This window comes from Gekko japonicus, unplaced genomic scaffold, assembly GCF_001447785.1.
Source record: "Gekko japonicus isolate JY-2015 unplaced genomic scaffold, Gekko_japonicus_V1.1 scaffold402, whole genome shotgun sequence".
Lineage (NCBI taxonomy): Eukaryota > Metazoa > Chordata > Lepidosauria > Squamata > Gekkonidae > Gekko > Gekko japonicus.
The window spans coordinates 1,142,203-1,164,779 of NW_015166434.1; the positions used below are offsets into that span (position 1 = coordinate 1,142,203).

Genomic DNA, 22,577 nt, shown 5'->3' on the forward strand with positions numbered 1-22,577 from the left:
CCCATACCACCAGGTTTCTGAACTGCCCCCTATATGCCCATGCCCTCTTTAGCACTAAGAATGCCAAGCTATCTTCACTAACAGGCTGCTAGTATTTGCATCATCTGTTTTGCTAAATTTTGTTTCCTTCGAATATTCTCTGTGTGCACATATCTAGATTTGGATATTTTCTGATACACTGTTAAGTTCTAGCCCTTCCCATCTATATTACCCAGACCCACCAGAACAGCTTTTAAAATTGTTGGGACATTGAGCACTAGCAGTCTGGATTTATTTCCATCCAAGAAGAGCTCCTCTTTATCCCTTATCTCTATCAAGCTCACTAAGAATAGCCCATCCAATAAAAGGAACTTTAGAATCAAGCATTATGAGAAAGTTCACATTCTACACAGCTATAAAAAGTACGAATGGGTACTTCATAAGCAGTAATAAGATTAGTTATGAAGTGTGTATAAAATTTATTAACAGTTTGAGAAATTTAACCTTTAAGGACTGATAACATGAAAAAGTTGACACACAGTAGCTTATGTCAAACCAAAAATATACATTTTAAGTGTACAAATCTCTTATAAAGCATGTTACAGGCATTGCAAGTGTAGAGCTTCACATGTAAATATTTTTAGCAATAAAGCTTCAGTTTAAGAAATGCAATACATTAAGAAAGGTTATGCTGTTTAACGTGTCAAATATACATATGGTCAAGAGCTGTTTTTTTAAAAGCAAAAGGCACGGGGAAAATCAGTGTACTATGATCTGGTATATTACATGGGTTAAGACAGATACACAGTCCATAATTCTTTAATGCCACTAGCCATGTTACATCCATAATTTATTACTGTGGCAGTGACTAATGTGTATAAAAGGTAAACATTATGAAACTGGAATGAACTTTTAATCAAGGTTTTAAATTATGAGAGCAAGAAAATAAAAACTATGAGACAGAGGCAAGACAACTGTCACAGTACAGCTTGTTAATGATGGGTGGTGTTGAGTCTGAGAGATGGAACTTAAAAATGAAAGTGCTGCCACTGGCCAGAACAAAATCTCTATGTGAATGACCTATCTGCATGTTCACTCACTGCATGGGGAGGTACAATGGGTACAACCATGTCGGCCTGAATATGCCCCCTCCCTGTGATCAGCAATGCTACTTTTGGAATGTTGCTGATCATGGTAAGAGCATGTGCACAGAGGTACTCCCTCTGCATGTTTGCCCTGTGCAGACTACTCAGGGATTGGGTGCAGCCAGGGTCAGCACACATGTGCCCACTCTATCTCTCTCTGTGTTGAATGATAACATGGGCAGGTTGTCTGCACAGGGCTAAAGAATGCCAGCACTGGTAGAGGAGCTTAGTCAGAAGACACAGCTGCTTTTAAAGCTCTGCTTCTAAAGCCTTGTTCGCATTCTAAGCTGCCACTGCTCCTCTTCATCACTAACAGCAGTTGCTAACATGAACTATGGTCCTGCACAGTTTCAACTTTATGTACCTTGGGGAAAAAACTTCTCCTTTCCAATACCCCAAAAGGGGAACAGAGGACTGTACAAGAGGCAGAGAAGGAAAGCCTGCAGCCCAGCAGCTCAAACAGTGAGTAATCACTACAAGCAAGCATTCTCCCTGATCTACTGCCCTCTGTAACATTGAGGTTTAGTACTTATCAAAAGTCCGAGTCACAGACACATACCCAGATGTAGCGGCATTACTGAAAAGAAAGCACCATTCCAAAGCAGCTTGGTTACCAGCAAAAAACAAGAACCAAAAAGCAATTTCATAGGAAGATACTAACACTTTGCAACAGCCTCAAAAATGCTAGAAGAAATAAGTTGACTCTGAGGAGCGTCTTTTGAGAATTAATTTTTAAGACTCTCTGAGAAAGAAGATATCCTTCCTTTCCTCCCAAAATTAGCACAAATTAAACCTGATTAAATTACACTTCTGTAGCAAATCCTAAATTAGCTATAAGATACAGAAACAGATCTTTTCACACATCCAGAAAATAAACCTTTGGACTGGAATACCATTTTGCATTAATACAACTCCAGAAATATATGCCTTCCACATATAAAACATACTAGATGTTCTGAGTTTCAGTTATTAATATCAGCTCAATAAACTTAGAGTGTGTGGAACAAAATTACCTTTGTATCTCTTAAACACATAAACAACTAACATCTTTGTTCTAACAGCATTTGGCATTTCATAGTTGGGTGGAAATGGAACCTTTGGTTCTCTAACATTTTTTCTTCAAAAGCATATATTGTACTTCCAGTTATTTAAATAAACATTCAAAATGTTTTAACATACTTCTATTCATAGTTTGTCACTATGCTGTCTTTTATTATGCTTTTAATACACTTAAATGTGAGATGCATTGTGCTGTAACTTTTTGTTTAAGTAAAGACATAAATAGAAAGGGTATGTCAGTTTTTCATGTATAGTTTCCCTACTGATTTTAACAACAGAATAAAATTACATTATAAAGTTGCTCTCTACTTTACACATTCAAGTATTATTAAATTGAAGGTATTACTCCAATGTTAATAGTGAAATGAATCAGAAATACAGCCCTAAAATGTATCCAGCTGTGATGCTTCAATTAGTGCAGATCATTGTATACTAAAATTCAAGGACAGACATAACAGATTTTTAACGTAAGTTTCAAAGGTTGATGATAAAATTGCACTTAAAATTCTGAATTCAGATGGCAAACCATACTCTTATTTTATAAATGATGGACATTATCACATGGTTTCTTTCACATTCTAGAAAAAAAAATCTATGTTTAAGTTCATCAAGTATTGTCAATGTGCAACTTCCGTATTTTAAAGGAAGTTGTGCAGCAGCAATGACCTACACACATACAGAACTAGAGATTTTTGTCCGACTTCAACCACATAATTTCATTATCTGTCTTGCTGTTCGGCATCAGATGTCTTTTTGTCAGATGCAGACAGTTCTAAGACGGGGTTTACAAATCCAGCATACTCAGAGTTGCCATTATCATCCATTTCTGCACTAACAAAGTCATTCTCCCATTCCAAACCATTAGAGTCATCAGAAGCAGAAGTTGGGTTACTACCAGTTTTCTTGCCACTAAATTTTAGTGCTGCTCGGAGTATATCCTCTTCAGTTTTTGAACGCTCCCGCAATGGAATCATTCTGTTCATACCTGTAATGCAAGATTTTTTTTAAAAAAAATCATATTTTGGTTCTCTCAGATTTGTTTTTGAACTGTTGCATCATGAATTAATACTCCCCCCCCTCCAGCTTACTGATATGCTACATTTACAATTTGTTTCCAAAGAAATGGCAAGCAGATAGGGAACTGATTCCATTATTTATAGATATTTCTCCATCTTGTCAAATGGTGGTACTACATGTTTGGAAATTTTATTCTTAAAGTGGGCATTCACTTGTTTGCAAACCTAAGACTTTGCGAATTATTTCATATCCTCTCACATGATTCCCCATTCAAACAAAGATGCTGCTTAGCTAAACTCCCGTTACCAAATTAAAAGTGAGCAAGTAGCTGATGCTATTCTTTATTTTTTTATCTAGGCATCTCTATGTACATCTTCCCTTTAATAAATGCAAAAGATCAGGGAAAATGGCTTTATTTGGAATGGAGAATCATGCTCAAATAGACTAGCTATTGCTCATCCTTCTCCAGTCTTTAAAATAGTCTGAACTAGCCCACTTCTTATACAATAACATTACCATCCAATTTGTTTTCAAGTGTGGGAATCACACCAACTGGAAGGTCACTGTTGCCCTGCAAAAGCCTTATGCAACATCTATAAGGCTATGGACTATAGCTGTATGTTGGACTATATAATAAGTGTGCCAGGGATTGGACAGTGCGGTAGCCCGATGATGGTCCCGGACTGTAGACACGTGCTCAGCCAAGGGAAGCCTTGCCCTGAAGCAGTGTGCCAGCCAGACGTGGACCCGTGGACATAGAAGATGCCTTTCACCCCTGCATCCCCGCAGGAGGCAAATCAATCTCCCTGACACCAGAAACACGCAGCAGCCAGCAGCCGTTCCCTATGAAGAAGCCATGCTTTACACAAGAAGCCTGAGTCTTCCTGCAAGGACTCCATAGAAGGCCTCCTTCTCCAGTGCGCAGACACCTTTCCTCCCCACTCACCTTTGCAGATGCTGCATGTAAACTCCATTGTAAAACAAAAGGATTTACGACATGAGTGGATTAAGCAGCTGGCACAGCTATCCACCGCCCATTCTGATAATACAGCTGCAGATTGTTGGGCCATTACGACTAATGACCATCCATGAAGCCGGAACATTACTTGTCTTTTCTTTCCTTTGTCTTTCTAAAGGTGTCACCATTAGTTGAATGTCTTTGCAATTGCCCAACCATTAATCCTATTCTCCCGGTCATCTTCTGACCATTAGTAACTGGATTTTTCAAGAATTCCTGGGGACTACATGACTTGGTAGCACACACCTCAAGTCACTTCTAGGGTATATAAGAAGAGTATCTGCCCATTGTTCTCTCTCTCTTTCTTACCTACCTGACCCCACCCTACCTTGCTGACTCCAGTCCTAGCACTGTCTAGAGTCTCCCACGTGTGCTGATGGTCAACACACGACCCCTTCCTTAGTATTTTCCCTATTCTCGCTGCAGGATTGCGTCGGACAGGTAAAGAATCCCCCCAGTCAATGATACCGTCCTGCTAATGCAACTGTTGCTGTACCTTTTCTATCTAATTTTTTAGTGCTGTATCGCTTGAGTGTGTGACTGTTTTAATTTTATACTGTGTGTGTGAGAATTATTAGTAAAAGAAATCATTCTATTTAAGATCTAGCCTCTGCGTCTATTTCTGGGGATCTGGATAAATTGGACCCTGGTATACACAGGTTATTGCTCGCTTTATTTAAGCCATTGCCATTTAATATTCAAATTCCCCCATCTTATTAAAGAGATAAGGCAATTTAGCTAACAGTCATATATTATAATTCCACCAACAGTATTTGTACAAATGCACTTCACACCCCTCCCTTTAATAAGCATTTTCACTTTTAATTATCTTATTAATTGAGGTTCTAAAATCATTTTAATAAATTGAGACAAGAACAGGGATTATTGTTAATGATTATTCCATGCTTTCCCATGACTTTTGTTTTCTGCACACACTGCTGCAAAGAATTTCAGAATACATACCTTCTTCATCTTCCCACTCCAAATCTAAAGAATTACTGTCGTCATTTCCACTGGTTGATTTGGTTTTGGTCATCAAGTCACAACTGCTCTCTGTATTTGGTGTCAGAACAGTAGCATCAGATGAGAGCCCTGTGATCAAAAGACATTTTTATTCTTCAGCTATTCTATCCCAAAGCAGCTTTCCATTTAAGCTTTAGTAACACCAAGAAACCCCAAGTATGCCTATTTTAATTTTTGGAATAAATAACTGCTTTTATACATGGCAGAAGTGTCAAGATGCACCAGCACAGCAAATGACATTGGCACAGATGCACAAGGACCTGTGTAGGTAGAATAGAAAACATATGTTCCCGGCACAGGATACTACTGAAATCAGCATTTCTGATTTAGGCTGTGATTCTGGTCAACGCAGATTTAGGTGCACCTAAACCCATTGAAGTCAGCAGGCTTAAAGGTGCCAGATGCTATACTGCATTGTAGCCATTCTGGACTTTTTTGTTTGTTTCTAACAAATGAAAGTGCTAGTCTTTTAAACGTTGTATGCATGTATAAATATCTGGGTTTAGCCTTTTCTGAAACTCTCTCCTGGCGCCCCCACTTTACATCATTAAAAGTTGCTGCTATGAAGAATTTGGGAGTTCTACTTGTCTAAGGGAGGAGGCATGGTAGACCCAGTTCTTAAACTGTATGGGAGTAAGATAATTCCAGCTATGCTATATGGATCAGAGATCTGGGGCTGGGGAGATCAGATATCGTCCACATTAAAAATAGTACAGAATTATTTTATGAGGTAGATTCTCGCCTCGCCAAGGGGTGCACCAGTGGCATTAATGAGGGCTGAACTGGGAATTACCTCATTGAATGCCAGAGTCAATGTCAGAATTCTATCTTATTGGAGGAAATTTTTAGAACGACCCCAGGATTCCCTGGGGGGGGGTTAAGTTTTAGTTTGCACCTAAAAGCCTCCAAGAGATTAGGTGACCATTTGGCCTTGATTCAATTTAAATTTTCAATTCCTGATGATCTATTAAGGAATAAAACTCAAGCACAGGAACTGAAGAATGAGTGTTCAAAAAGGATGGGCTTATGGATCAGGATGTGATGGCATGTTGTCTTACGGCACCAATATTCAAGTTTTTTAAAAGGGATCACTGTAGGTCCCTGTATTTAGAGAAGTTAACCAGCCTGGAATTAAGATCGGCTTTTACAGCTTTAAGATTTCAATCCATGCCCTCAATGATCAGGACTGGACGTTTCTTTAGTATCCCTGCCCCCCTTAGACTTTGTCTTTGTGATATGGGAGAAGTGGATGAAGCCCCTAGGCTAAAGTACACCATCCCTCTTATTCCGCAGTGTAATGGACTCTCCGATCTGGATCTGGTCTAATTTTTACTATATGTCTCTAGCAGAATTGTGTTATTTGCCTTAGCAACAAGGAAAATCAGAATGAGTTTAGTATTTAATGCAAAGTAGGAGTAGTATTGGAGTATACCGATATATATTTTTTTATTGTTTACATTACCATTTAATACTCTGATGTATTATGTTATGGCCTATGGCTAAGACAATAAACTTATACTTGATACTGCATTGTAGCCATTCTGGTTTTTTTTGTCTATTTCCAACAAATGTAAGTGCTAGTCTTTTAAATATTTCTTTATACTACAAGTTTGCTTGGTAGCTGAATAAAATACACAGTAGTAGCGGTTTGAGGGGGGAAATTCATTTAAAAAACTTACTGCTACTTCGAAAAGCTTCATATTGTAGTTTCACATTTCTCAAGTAAGCATCAAAGTCTTCCTCTGTCATAGAGCTGTAAGAGAACAAATTACACCAAAGAGGACTAAATTCAGAATAGTAGCTTGAAATCAATCTAAGCTAAATTTACTTTGAGAGTAACAGAATTTCCTGCAATTTCTTTTAATATTTTTAGAGCTATCCAACAGGACTGCAAGAAATTCACTGTCAGATATGCAAAACTGAATGCATATTTTTATAAGAATATCTATCATATAAGCCTGGTGTTTGCAGCTCAATATAGCCTATACCTGCTTGTCTCACATTTTCTTTAGATCATGCATTGTTATCAATGAATAAATCTGGATGAGAATGGGTATTACAGCACATTACTTGGCTCTCTGAAGTTATTACAAAAAATTCAAGGGACTTCTGCATTAAAGGAAATACAGGTATTTTGAGCACATTGTAAACATTTTACCTGTACATCTTACCTTTGATTATCTCCACTGTTTGCCAATTGTGCTCTCTGTGTTATCCTCTGCACCCTTTGTTGCTAACAAAGAACAAACATTTCAAGAAATTGATGAACAATTCAGTTTAGCATCTAATTCATGCCAAGAGTTCATATGAATAGTAGCTCATAACCTATCAATTTTTATAGCCAGTGATCATGAAGGTAAATGCCCTACCCAATATCTTATATTTGAGGGGGCTGAAGTGCAACAAATCAGACTGAGGCTCACAATCATTCTGTGTAGTTAAAAATCTTATGTTCCTAATTTGATTTTGCTTCTGAGTTTCAAACTTACAGAAACAAATTCTACCCTGTGTTGTAGTCTGCTCACTCCTTCCCAATATCTGAATATTTTAAATGTTCAAGAAGTTTAACATCAAAGATCAAGGGAAGAACTTGCTTACTGCAAAATAGAACATTTTTCCTCACCCCAGAAGGAAAACTGTATAATTCCCAGAAGAATAAAAATGAACAGGAAAAAGAGCGAGACCTTTTTTGGCTAATATAAAAAATGACATATACGCTATTACCACAGCCTTTTCTGTGTTCTCTAGGGCAATGCTTAATAGCAGTTTATTACTATGGGATTTTTGGTTTTTAAGTATGTAACATGTCACACAGCCAATTCAATAAAGAGAAAACAAACAGGCTCTTAAAAGTCTTAATCGCCTCTTCTCTTCTTTTGATAAAGTTGTCCCAAAATCTCAAGGATACTGGAAGTTCTTGACAAAGTCCAGGATGCACTTGGCATCCTATGATCTCACATGTGGTGATCAACCATTTTCAGAAAGAATATCCTCAACAACTGGATCACAAGGCTGACCTGTTAACGCTGATCTTAGAATATTCTACTGTCATTTAAGAAATTATTACATTACTATTATTTTTATGTAGTAGGTGCTCTTCAGTTCCATGGTCCATAAAGCCAGGGATGGGAGAGAACAAATCTGATGCAATACACTGGGAAGATTTCTTTCCTAGTACTTCCAAATACCGCATACACATATGAAAATCTATTAACATTTAATTTATATCCCCTGTTCCAGAATAAGTGAAATCTGGGGCCAAAATGTCCAGCGTTGAATTTCATAATTGTCTTCACATGCTACATGGAGTCATTGAAATGCTTCCTCCTACTAATCCAGGAATGAAAGGAAGACCTAGACTTATGATTACATTTAACAGAACTTTATTGATTCCTAATGCGTGCAGCAGAGCAATCTTAAAAATTGCTGCAATACTGACGTTTGAGGCACGCTTCCCTAAAGGGGAGTGACAAGTCGAAATCAAAGGCAGAAAATTTTGATGAATAAAAAAATAAGCACTAGGCAGATAAGGAAGAAGTCTATTTTAAAAGATACATGAAGTAATTAAAAGTATCAGCAGAAATAATCACTAAAAGACCTACCCTCAGCTTTAGCCCATGGTGCCCGTTTTGTCTCTTCCTTTTGGCATCTTCCACTGCATCAACTATTTTAGGACAAGCTCCATATCCTAGGTTTTGCATGCAGTATCCCTTCTCCTTTCCTATACTTTCCAGCATACTCAGACACAGTACTACTCTCACAATGACCGTTTTATCCCTGAATGTATTGGCTGTAAGGTGGTAAGAGGAAAGTTCAAATCCCATCTTTTGTCCATGCTTAAATTATGGATTAGATCCAATAAAGAATTTCTGCAGATGGAATGAATTCTCTTCAGAGTTGACTTTCTGGCTTCCTTCTGTCTACTGTGGCCAAAAATGCTGCTGCAGGGGTGGGGGTGGCCAGAAAGGTGCTCTGCAGATGGCAGTGCTGCACTGAATCCAACTCTATGTCACTATACCTTTATAATCCCTGAAGTCTTCTGCAAGACACTTCTGCAAGAGGCTAATATCTCCTGTATGCTTTTAGGTAACTGGCCAAACATTACTTACTCATTCCAAAATTCAATAATAACAGCACTTTGAAACATGTATATCAATGCTCTGCATATGCTACTTTCTACTCCACTTCAGAGATTACAAGGCACCAAACTACTACAAACCAAGCTTTGCCTTAGAGGCCCTTTTTATGTTGTTGTTTTAAAACCAAGTGAAACTAAGAGCGAGATATGTAACAGACGCTCTGATATACAGATACTGATGTACAGATGGGGTCATTTCCCCTCACCTCCAAGAGCTTTTTCTGCTTTGCTGCCCTGGCTGCTTCACGCTGCGCAGCATATAAAGCCTCTTCTTCTATTCTTAACTTCTCCTCTTGTATGGCTAACTGTATATGAACAAAATAATAAGGGTTAACAAAAGAGAACCTAGCTACCTTTCCTATGAAAACAAGTGCACTAAATTTAAAGCAAAAGTCATCAATTAAACAAAATGAAAACAAAAGTTACCAATTAGTTAAAAAAGAAAAACTTGTGTACTATTTTCCAATACCAATTTCATTTGAATTACACAATTACCTAAAAATAACTGGGGGGAAAAAACTACTTCTAGGTTATTTCACATTTACTTCACAGGTCACAGAATGGTTGCTAATACACACTTTTATTTGAGATGCAATCCCTGCCTGTTCAACCATTTGAACGATAAGGCTAGAGAGAAAAGTGACAATTAATTTTCATAACATGCTCCCTACTACCAATAGAGTCACTCAAACTTCACTGTACTCCATTCTTTGGAGCAAATTCTAAGAGTCTTTTAAAGAGCTATAGTTTTTTCAAATGGCAAACCCTCTCATAGTATGAATTTATTTATTTATTTTGATTTGTATCCTGCCCTCCCCACAAGCAGGTTCAGGGTGGGTGACAACAACTGAAATACAAAATCATCAAAACAATTTAATAATAAATAGTTAAAACAGCTACAATAGTTGTAATAGCAGGTAATACAGTACTAGAGAATATATAAGGTTCCAGCCATACTGAATGATTAAAAACAACCAGGCCATAGAACCAGGAGCAATGATAGATCTCCTTAAAGATGTTACAGATCCAATTAGGGAGGCTTCAGCAAGGGAGGCCAAATGATTGGGCGCCCACCACCTCAACCAAAGGCCTGGCAGAACCGCTCCATTTTGCAGGCCCCTGTGAAGCTGTAATAGGTCCTGCAGGCCCCTGATCTCAGATGGGAGCATGTTCCACCAGGCTAGGGCCAGGGCAGAAAAACCCCTGGCTTGGTGGTTTGAGGTTAAGTGGACGTCCTTTGGGCTGGGGACAACCAGCAAGTGTTGGTCCACTGAGTGCAAGGCTCTCCAGGGGACATATGGGGAGAGACGGTCCCTTAGATAAGTCGCTCCCAGGCAGCATAGGTCAGCCCCAGGCCGCAATTAATAGAACTGTCACTTCTTGTGGTAATTGCCAACAGGTAGATTTCTTGACACCTGCACATGCATGTTATTACAAGAAAATGACAGCCAGTGTTGTGCAACGGCTAGAGTGTCAGACTAGGATCTAGGAGATCCAGATTCAAATCCTCACTCTGTCATAGAAGCTCACTGGATGATCTTGGACCAGTCATCCACTCTCAGCCTAACCTACCTCACAGTGCTGTTGTCAGTGGAGAGGAGAGTGGTGTAAACTGCTTTAAGTCCCCATTGGGGAGAAAGATGGTGGTATATATGAAATAAAGAATAAAAAGAAAAGCCTGCTTCAGAGATATATGCACGCCAGTAACATACGAAGCAGCTCTTAGCCATTCGTAACAGAACATCTTAGTTTTCTTCTACGTTCCGATCACAAAAGCAGGACTGCAGACTTATCATTTAAAAAAGCCCACACCGCTATTCCATACAAAGGGGATCTGGATATTACAAAAAACTCTCACATGATTTGCACATCTTTTATTTATGCTTCCATTTTAATGTCCAAATAAAACATGTATGCACCTCCTTCAAAAACTAGACACATGAGCTGTAGATACATTTCTGATTCACACCTCTCTCACAGAGGAAATGTAACATTCATCACTTCAGTTATTATAGGAGAAGTATCACAGCAGGATGCACAAGTCACCTGCTCTTTCTCTGCTGGTACTTCTTGCCACATCCTAAAGCTGTCAAAGTGTTGCCCTTTCCCCTCTCCATTGGCTTTATCTACTTTTCTATGGAAAGAACGTTATATTTCTTGGTGCCTCAGTTTATCACAACTTTCTCTTTCCCCCCCATTCATACCCTCTCCCTTCAACTCTGATAGGGTCATCCACATTCCTGTTTCACTCACGAGACCACGCTTTCAACTTTTCCAGCCAATTATTAAGACTATTATTTGTATTACAATGGCACACATGCAAACTGTTAGTACTCTTACCTCTGACTGAAGCTTATGATCTAACGTTCTTTGTTTTTCAGCAATGGAATTGTAATGCCTTGCTCTTAGATCAGCTATTTCTTCTTCTGTTAGAGGTCTGAAGAAAAAGAGGGAGAAAAAGCTGGCTTGTTATCCTGATCCACCTAAGGGGAGTGTGTGTTTGTACTTCTTGTAACATTCAAAACGCTGCCAACACATTGTTGCCAGTTCCCATGCATTATCCCCAAACAGGTCCCCGCACACTGATCCAGCAACAGGAAAGTTAATGTGGAGCTCTTTCAGAAAATTCATTCAATGAGTTGTTTTGGAGGGAAGAAAAGCAAGGAGAACAAACTGAATCAATCAACTCCTTCCCTAACTGCTCCATTTCTGCTGCTTTCAAGTGGGATGTCTAAGTTCTGCCTAAAATGGAAGTAATAAGTTTATTAACTGGAATTTTTTGATACAAAAATGGAAAACTTAATAGATTGCGATAAGTGAGTCAGCCAATAACAGACCTGAACCCAAAGAGCTACTTCGCTTACACAAAGGAGTGCACTGGCCTAATGGGATTGTTGACTTCAACATCTGATGCCCCCTGTAATGATTTCAAGTTATATGTGTGTGGTTCTTTAAATGGTTGGTAAGTATCAGAAGAACAAGGGGGTGAAAGAGGGAGATGAGTGAGTGAGATGATTGGTTGGTGGCTGAGCATGTGTGGGCGGAACTAGGAAGTGTGTATGTGGAGAGAGAGAGAAGGCAGAGTGTTCAGTTAGAAGTTTGAGGTCTGAATTCAGCAGTCAGTAGCTGTCAGTTGTGGTCAATCTACACAGAGTCTGAGAAATAGTCTTCTAACTAGAATCATATAGAAGTGCTGTGAAAGGCATTAAGAGTTTAAAGGAAGAAGAACATATACTTAAGGGGGCATATCAAGCAAAATCTAATATACTTTAAGAGTATGAGGGAAAAGGCTGACAGAGACCTGAGTAAAAAGGGGAAGATTTTACTGAGCAACTTAACAAAACATCTTCTAACCAATACACATCTTTTACCAATAAAATTTTATATTGTTTATTGTTAATCCAGAGTCTTATCCTCAGAACCACATAGTCCAACGAAGGAGCCTTAGAGCTTGGGCACAATACTGTGGGAAAGGTTAATTAAAGACTGGAATTAAATTCCTGGGGGCAGTGATTGATACTTTGAGTGAGAGAAAGAAACAGCAAGAAATTTAAAACCACATCACACCTAACTACACAAAATAAAAGAGAGGTACCGTCACACCCCCTAACAAAGAGCTTTTGAAATTCTTTTCAGTTTCTTCTCTCTAAGCTGCTGTCCCCAGATGTTAAACTAGGAGCATATAGGTAAGAATGTATTTTTTTAACCAGCAGATTAGTATACAGGGCTTACTATATTTTAAGTACTTTCAAAAGAAATAACAAACGGTTACTTGCAAGAAACTTTCAGGGAAATAGCTCTGCTGCTGCCAGGAAGGAGGAGGGCAGTCCTATGACGCTGGTCTCTGGCTCCCTTCCATCCCAAGTACCAGTGACACTCATTACCCACCTCCCCATCCCCCTTCCTCTTTCCCTCCTGGCAGCAAGGAGGAGGAGGGGTGGAAGAAGAGGGCAATGACAGCATGGCAAACACCACCAGTACTCAGCATGGACCTTCTCCAGCCATCTTACTTGCCATCTCAGCACACACACCTCAACAGGGCTGCCTAGAGCCACCATGGGCTCTAGATGAGCATTCTACCTGGGTCCCTCCCTCCATATGACCCTGATCCACACTAAATCTCACAACAAATCACTTGGCTTGCTGCTATCATGAATCTATAGAAATAAAAGAATTGGTGTGTCCATTAATCTGTTCATTTGTGGCAGGCAAAACTCATCAGAAAATGAAGCTAGGAGACTCAAAACTGACCACCAGGTTTTAGGGTGATTGTGGAAGTTCCATGACCAAAAATGAAAAATATCACAAAAACATCCTGGCCAAGTTTATTTCCCGACATTTCCAATGGAAGCTAAGGGTATCTGTTTTTGGCAGGCATAACTCTTGAGAAGATAATGCAGCATGTTTGAAAACTGGCCACCAATCCCAGATTGATTATGGTAGTTTCAGTGCCAAAAATGAAGGGAATTAGAATATCCTGGACCAGGTTATCTTCATGATAGGAGGCATGTAGTAAGAGAACCTTTAAGTAAACTTTTGTGTGTCTCTTATATGCGAATCTCCAATCTGCCAAGGAAGGTAGCTGGGTGAACTTGGGCCAATGCCACACACTCAGCCAGATTTACCTTACAGGGTTGTTGTGAGGATAAAATGAAGGACAGGAGAACAATGGAAACAGCTTTGGGTCTCCATTAGGGAGAAGGCCAGGGTATGACATTTGCTGTAAATCTAGTTTTGCCTATAGTCCATCAAAAAAAGATAGTCACTCTTGCTGTTGCTTCATCAGACATTGCCACAACTCTTTTGGCAGGAGAAAGAACGGCTTCAAATTACTGTTAAATACTGCAAGTACAGTGATCAGGTGCAGGACCCTAGTATCTATATAAGCTTTCCAAATTGTGTAAACAAAACAGGAGAAGCTTTCCTTTGTCTTTCCAGACAAGTGGTTCCTGCCAAAAATGCCTCCTCATTTCCAGTTTGCACAGCCTATGCCTCTCAATATTACTCTCTATAGCCATGTGTCTAATTTTGTAATTTTATATTTACACACACATATAGATCTCTACCAATATAGAATACACATCCTACATCTAATTAAATGGGCCTTAGTTCACAAAAACTTTGTCACAATAAATCTTTATAAAGTAAATCAATCTATTTGTTTACCTTTGTACCTGTACCCTTTACCTAGCACAAAAGCAAGGACAAACTGCATTATGTTGTGGTGCTGGATGAGAAGTACTGGGGTCATTGGGATTGATTTTGCTAACATTATCTAAAAAGATTAAATTGTTTGTCAAACAACATGCCTACAGTAGCAAAGGAGCCTTTACAAAGGGCTATTAGATGTCCCAACAACACAATAGTACTAACAACCCACTTCCTGAACAGTGTTTAAAATGTACTTAAAACTAATTAAGTAGGGAGGTCTAATTTCTGTCCCACATCTATACTGACTAAAACAGATTAACATTCCATTACCATGGCCAAAGAGGTGTGAATTCAGTAGAGATTTTAAAAAAATTCTGATCTACTCCATGTTTCCTTTAAAAATAAGCATAAGAATTCACTCAGTGCTGTGTTGGTAATAGGGAGTTGAGAAGAGGACTGAAAATAAAATTGGGGGAGGGAGGATGAAAAAATAGATTTGGGGGAAGAGAGAAATGAAGGCAGATTATGAAAGGAAGAGAGCAAACTGAAGAGTAGAAAAGTGTGGAAAAGGGAGAGAAATTAAGGAAAAGAGAAAGAAAGGTGGTTTTCTTTGGCGACAGCACACTAAATATCCCTCTGCAGGATTTGGCTGGGCAGACAAAACTACGAAGCTGGCAGCAACGAAAACAAAGAGGAAAAGGACAGACTGCTGAAGACAATAACCTTGTTAGCAGGCTGCAGCCTGGCAATTACTTAAGCAGTCAGGCTGCTGGTCCTGCCTCGCACCAATGATGGCTTGGGTTGATGGGCTTAGTTGATCCTTAGGTAAGGGTTTGTAGAAAGAAATATGAACAGATAAGACTGACTACCACTTACTATGATCAGACATCTTTGCACCCCTAGGGGCTGCACCCGAGAACTGCATTAAAAGTAAAATAAACTGAAATGTATTCAGCAGAATGTAGCTTGACTTTGACTTAATGGGCCTTTGAGCTCACTTGGGCCCCAGGATGGAACTTTGTCCCCCTTGACCCTGCCTGGAAATGCCCACCAATGCATTTTGGGGGTTGGTTGGTTGGTAGGTACTGGTATTGAATTAAAATACTAACATATTTTGTTTCCACCTGTCTACAAGCAAAGAACATTGTGATCCAAGTAACATTATGATTTACATCATTTTAAAGAATAACTTATTAATTACAGCAAGATAACCACATAGTTTACCTACTCAAAAGATCTAAATGGGTTTGGAAAATAATAATAAAAACAAAAAACAGAAACATTAAAAAAAATCAGATCATTGCTAAGTTGACTGATGTGAAAAGCAGATGATGTAGGCGAAAAATAGAAAAAAGGCAAGAGAGGGAACTGTATTATAAGTGCCACCTCTTACCTTTGGCTGCTTCCTGGACTTTCACCCTGTTTAATTATGAAGAAATTTAAAAACTTTATTCAAGCAAGAACAACAACTCTGCTACCAAGTTATTTCCAAACCATAAAGCTAACTGATGTAAATTAACAACAACGAAAAACCACTACAATTCAGAGCCATCAGAAGATTAAGGGTGGTTGCACAATCTGTAATCCAATAAGATCAAGGGGGAAGGAAGTCTGTTCTAAAGGGAACACAGATAGCAAAGGCTGCAAGGAACTCTGCACCAAGACAGAATGAAGAGGCAGTTTAGGGACTCTGCCCAAGAACATCACCTACTTTCATACGAATATAGCTAAACCCTGCAGTCATCTTCAGGGGCCCTTCTTTGAATGCTCTTCCTGTCTGAGGCTGGATGGGTGGCAATCTGAGAAAGGACCTTCTCAGTTGTGGCACCAAAATTATGCAGTTCCCTCCTTGGGAGACCTGTTTGTCCCCGTCTTCCACTGTCTTCTGCCAGCGGGTGAACACTTATGTGCTTTGTCTGGCATTCCCTCATTGATCATCTGTATATGTGTTTTAACTATGTACATGTTTTGCTTATTGGCACTTTTAATAGTTTTTAGACTATGTATTTCAAAAGCTTGTTTTAATGTTTTGGATTACTTGCTGCCTTGGGGGTGGCAAACAAATGTTTTAAATAAGTAAACAAGTGGTTAAGTGTGCGGACTCTAAGCTGGGAGAACCGGGTTTGATTCCCCACTCTTCCACTTGCAGCTGCTGGATGACCTTGGGCAAGCCATAGTTATGTCAGAGCTGTTCTTGAAAGAGCAGTTCTCAAAAGAGCTCTATAAGCCCCACCTACCTCACAGGGTGCCTGTTGTGGGGAGGGGAAGGGAAAGGAGTTTGTAAGCCGCTCTGAGACTCCAAATGAAGGACAGAATATAAATCCAATCTCTTCTTTTTCCTCTTCTTATAAATGGGTTTGAAAAAAGTTTAATTTAATCTGAATGTTTAATGAGGGGTACAAATATTTTAAATTAATAAATAAAACATAAAAATGGGAGTGCATGATGTCACTTTGTGAGACCCAGATTTAAACAAAGGAGCCTGCCACTATCACATGTACCTTGAATCTTAGACACAACAAAAACCTGCAGTGTGGGCCATTTTCTTTTAATAGGACATGTATGCAGCTCAGCAGTAGAGTAGAAAAACATGGTTCTAGGCTATACTGCATCACACTGCTTGTAAGGGAAGTAACAGCATGGCTCAACTCTCATATAAAACAGGACAGGGATTAAATTGCAAACAGCAATCACAAGTAGAACATTCTCTTACATCTATCTTGCATTGTGGAAACACAGACAGGCAATGTGAGAAAAAATATTGCTCCCGTTGACTATTAAAAATGTTGTAGAAAACTGTTGCTATTCACGTTTTCCGTGTTTTGTGCCATTTTGTTACATCTATGCTTTAGTCAGTTCATGATCTGGCTGTGTACTTTTCTACTGATTTGTCATCAGAAATCACTTACCTCATCACTTTCCACTAGATTCTCAAACTGCAAAAAGATACAAGCATATTATTTATTTTTTACTTATGTTATTTATAGTTCACCTTTTTCATAGAGACTCAAGGCAAATTACACATAGTGAATTAGTACAATCAATAAAACGACCATTGGCTACTTATTGTGAAGGGTCCTTCTCCTCTGAGGAAAGGAGGACATCTTGCTGGGTGATTCCCACTGTCCAATCAAAGGGAGGCAGGAACAATTTTTCAACTTCCTCTGTCTCTTGCCTGTGGGAGTTACCCTCTTCAGTTTTGGTAACTCCCAAAGCAGTAGGACTGTAAAGTCAATTCAAGGAAAGAGAACAGACAGACAAGAACAGAGAGACAGCCTAGATATGGAAAAAACAGGCAAACAGTACTTGTGAGACAAGAAGTGTACCTGCTGAATAACTAGTTTGACAATGACTTTGGGAGGGACAAGATGTCCTCCTTTCCTCAGAGGAGAAGAACCCTTCACGGTAAGTGTCCAATGGTCGTTCTCCCTCTGAGGCAGAGGACATCTTGCTGGAACCTCCCAAAGCAGTGTCCTCATTTACTGGGTGGGTAATCATCCTCTGGATCTAGAATATATTGTAAATCACTTCCAAAAGCTGTGTCAGCTAAGTCCTAGAAGTTCACCTTAGAGTGGATATGAGGTGGATACTGATGACCATATGTTCACCTTGCCTATCTCTTTGACTGTGGCGTATTTGGTTAGTGATGAGTTGGTTGTGGCACTTTGAACTGAGTGTGCGGTGATCCCAAATGGTATTTCAAATATTGAGCTTTGTAAGCTTCAATAATGTAGGTCTTAAGGGTACTGCCGATGTCTAAATTGACATCCTCCTTCCTTCATTCAGTAGAGAGATAAAGATGAATAAGAAATTGATTTTAAGCCTACGTCTTGCTTCCAAGGCCTGCTGCAGTTTCTCCTTTGGATGGACAGGATTCAGGTGAAATGCGGAAGATTGAAATTTTCTGGGACCTATGGAACATCTGTTCCCTGGAAGGCCAGATAATGAAAATGAAGCTCAAATACTTTGGCCACCAAATGAGAAGAGAGCACTCACTGGAGAAGACCCTGATGCTGGGAAAGACTGAAGGTCAAAGAAGACGGGGACGGCAAAGGATGAGATGGTTAGACAGTGTCAGAGATGCAACGAACATGAAACTGAGCAAACTTCAGAGGACAGCGGAAGACAGGAGGGCCTGGCGGGATCTAGTCCATGGGGTCGCGAAGAGTCGGACTCGACTGTGCGACTGAACAACAACAAATGGAACATCGAATTTGCCTTTGGTGTAAAGGTAGTATCTGTCTTCATGACCCTTTTGTCTCTATGGAAAACTCATAGTTCAGGCTTGACTGAACAAGTGCCTAGAACAGAAACCCTCCTATTTGAGGCACCTGCTATAAGAAAAATAAGATTTTCATCCTCAGCCATTTAAGTGGAATTTAATAGGATCAAATAGTGTCTGGTGAAACCAAGAGTATGGTACACAATTTCTGCATTAGAAACCTTCATCTTTGTGGTGGCTCATTTAGAGCAGCACCCCTGGGAAGGTGGCAAGCTTGAAGGTGTCTAGATAGGCTCAGACCTTGGAACAGAGGTAACACCTGTTGTCAGAGTTGCAACTTGACATTGTAAAGGAAGAATCCTTGAGCCCATCATGTCCCTCTTATAGAAAGGACAGAACCTATTTAGTCTTAGTCTTCAGGAGGTCGATACCTTTTCTTCTACTCTGCCTGATAAGTCCTCCATGAAGTATTGTAAATTAATCTAGCAGGGTAGCCACTGCATTTTGTCAAAAAACCTAGACATAAAGGTCACCTCACTTGATCTCCAAGCAGTTAAACACAGCCATCCTGAATGTGGAAGCCATACAGGACCTTGTTGAAGCATGTCCAGTGATACTGGAAGCATTAGCAGTGGTTGGTTCACCCTACCTTGAGGGTCAAGAATCATGGTCACTGAGGACAATATGGTTTAGTGTAGTGGTTAAGTGTGCGGACTCTAATCTGGGAGAACCGGGTTTGATTCCCCACTCCTCCACTTGCACCTGCTGATGTGACCTTGGGTCAGTCGCAAGCTCTGTCAGAGCTGTCCTTGAAAAAGAGCAGTTTCTGTCAAGAGCTCTCTCAGCCCCACCTACCTCACAGGGTGTCTGTTGTGGGGAGGGGAGGGGAAAGGAGTTTGTAAGCCGCTCTGAGACACCTTTGGGTAGTGAAGGGCGGGGTATAAATCCAATCTCTTCTTCTCTTAAGTGCTGTGATTGCTACCTTCTGGTCCTTGATCTTCTTGACCAATTTTGAAGGAACTGGGGTGGGGTGGGGAATAGGCAAACATAAGGTCACTTGGCCACTGGGATGTTAAGCCTCGATCGCTTCAGCCAATGGAAGAAGAAACATGGTGGAGCACCAATTCACTTGAAGGTTGTTTGGTGATGTCAGGTTTTTCTCCGCCCACATTATAATCTTGAAAGTTTTTTTGTGGTAGATGAAGATCTAGACCCTCATTGTATGTTGTACATGTTGACCAAGTATTTGTAGGCTGATGGTAAAGGAGGGCCAGATAAATTGTCTGAAGCTCCAGGGGGCTTGCCTTGCTCCCAGATCACCAACCCTGTACTGGTGAGCCTTCTAGCGTTGTCCTGAACAAGGCAGACTGGAGATTGAGAAAGTTCTGCTTCACCTCTGTGATGCACTGTTTCCTTACCTGAAGGGGATTAAGTGTTCTTGCCCTCCCAGTGAGACTGGTCTTTACTGTAAGGGAACCCTGATGGAAAGGGTCCCCCTTGGTCATAACTTGTAGTTGGAAATGTCTTGGAAGCTGCTGTAGTGATCTAGTGTATAAGCAAGTTGTGACCATCCTGATACCTAGGTGTTGTACTTTCTTAGTCGGTGCAAGAGAATTTAACTGAAGATTGAACAGGAATCCTTAGTTCTGTAGACAGTATATAGTTGTTTCTGGGTCTTGGTGCACCTTGGCCACAGGGTTTGATCTGATCAACAAGATCTACTGAAGTAAGATACTCCTCCAGCTGAAAGGACTCAGTGATGCCTCCTATGGATAGTGTGGGTCTACTTTACTTTGGCAGCAGTTTCAGCATGCTTGGAAATAAGGAAGGAGATGTTGCCCAAATAGATTAATAGAAAAGCAAATCTATGAACGTGTCTACTTGAATGTAAGATTGAATGTAAGATTCCTATATAGTATTTGTTCCTGAGGAAAGACCAGAGGTCTGCAACACTTAGATATCCAGAAAAAGTGTTGACTGAAAGAGATATACAGACTTATTGAACTTTGAGCAGACTGCTTTTGTGAATTTAAATAAGGACAACAGACTGTTTGAGGGATATAGATTGACAGACTTGAGCAGACTGCTATGTGAATTTCTATGAACCTTTGTATTTTTTCTGTGTTGGAATATGTTGTTATTCTTTATTACCAGACACTAAATAAGTTATGGCTTTAATATAGTCTTATTTGTTGTCGTATTGTTCTGTGGACATTTAGCACACGTCTGCATATATTGGCAGCTTAGGCAAGCCTGAATAGGTCATGCTGGCTCCTCTTGTACCCTGTCCGGCACCAGCAATAAGGAGGGTGTTCAGCTCCTCAGCAGAAGAAAGCCCTCGCTGTCTCCTAAAATGGCCACCGCTGTTGAAGACAGCCTCTATAACATTGTTCTTCTCCAAAAAAGGTTACAATATAGGGAAGAACAGTGAAAAAATTACAGGAAGTATATAGAAGTAGTTAAGATAGAAGATATATGAGGTTGAATAAGGAATTTAGAGTATTAAAGATTAGATAAAGGAAAAGCCTGATCTAAGCTGCTCTCCCTGTTGAGGCAGGAAAAGAACTGAAGAGGGCGACTCCCACAGGCAAGAGACAGGAAGTTAAAAAAAATGTTCCTGCCTCCCTGATTGGATGGTGGGAATCACCCAGCAAGATGTCCTCCACCTCAGAGGGAGAATGGGACATTTAATAACGTGCATTAAGATTTTACAACTGAACACACATGAAGCTGCCTTATACTGAATCAGGTCATCGACCCATCAAAGTCAGTATTGTCTATTTCAGACTGGCAGTGGCTCTCCAGGGTCTCAGTCTGAGGTCTTTTACATCACCTCCTGCCTGGACCTATAACTGGAGATGCTGGGGTTTGAACCTGGAACCTTCTCCGTGCAAAGCAGAGGCTCTTCCACCATGCCACAGCCCCTCTAAACAATTAAAGCTGCCAACCACCAGATGTTTACTCATATACAGGGTTCATTTCGTAGAAAAAGAGGTGCAGGAGCTCATTAGCATAACTCATTAGCATAGCTCATTTGCATATGCCACACCCCCTGATATCACTGGAAGTGTGTCAGAAGGCAACACCCATCGCTCAGGCGCCACTGGACTGTTTTGGATTGCTAGCTATTGGGGGGGGGGTGCAGATCTGTTCTCGCAGAGGAGGGAGAGCTTGTACCTGAATAAAACTTGGTCTTAAAGGTGCCACTGGACTGTTTTGGATTGCTAGCTATGGGGGGTGGGGAATGCACAGATCTGTGAAGAAAGAAAGAGGGAAAGAAAGAGGGAAAGAAAGAGGGAAAGAAAGAGGGAAAGAAAGAGGGAAAGAAAGAAAGATAAAGAAGGAAAGAAAGAGAAGGAAATAAAAGAGGGAGAGAAGGAAATAAGGAGGGAAAGCGGGAAAGGAGAGAAGGAAAAGAGGGAAAGAAAAAAGAAGGAAAAAGGAGGGAAAGAAAGAGAGAAGAAAAGAAGGAGGGAAAGAAAGAGGGAGAGAGGGAAATAAGGAGGGAAAGGGAAAGGAGAGGAGGAAAGAAGGAGGGGAAAAAAGGAAAAAGGAGGGAAAGAAAGAAAGAGAAAGGAAGGAAAGAATGGAAAAAGAAAGAAAAGGAAAAAGAAGGAAAGAAGGAAAGAGGAAAAGAAAGAGGGCAAAGAGATGGGGAGGGAGGGAGGCTCTCCCATCCCACGATCAAGCCCCCCCCCATGGCCCACCCACCCATCCCGATCAAGACCTTGCCGCCACCACCACCCTGCACCAGCCAGGTGCTGAGAAAGGTGGTGGTGGGGCTCTGTAGGCCTTTCCTGGGCCGTGTGCCAAGGCGGGTGGGCC

General features: G+C 40.3%; 1 protein-coding gene across 2 annotated transcripts in view; it reads right to left on the bottom strand.

Annotated features, from left to right (window-relative positions):
* Positions 1–2,737: 2,737 nt before the first annotated feature.
* AP1AR (adaptor related protein complex 1 associated regulatory protein) overlaps positions 2,738–22,577 on the bottom strand; it is a 30,950-nt gene continuing 11,110 nt past the window's right edge. Inside the window, exons 3-10 of one of the 2 annotated variants that reach the window (XM_015411883.1) lie at positions 17,440–17,466; positions 15,924–15,949; positions 11,720–11,816; positions 9,586–9,684; positions 7,413–7,474; positions 6,921–6,994; positions 5,182–5,310; positions 2,738–3,168 (exon numbers count right to left, since the gene is read on the bottom strand). In XM_015411883.1, coding sequence (XP_015267369.1) covers positions 2,903–3,168; positions 5,182–5,310; positions 6,921–6,994; positions 7,413–7,474; positions 9,586–9,684; positions 11,720–11,816; positions 15,924–15,949; positions 17,440–17,466 — 780 coding nt within the window. In that variant the 3' untranslated portion in view covers positions 2,738–2,902. The remainder of the gene's footprint in view (positions 3,169–5,181; positions 5,311–6,920; positions 6,995–7,412; positions 7,475–9,585; positions 9,685–11,719; positions 11,817–15,923; positions 15,950–17,439; positions 17,467–22,577) is intronic. The other variant, XM_015411884.1, reaches the window with a different exon arrangement.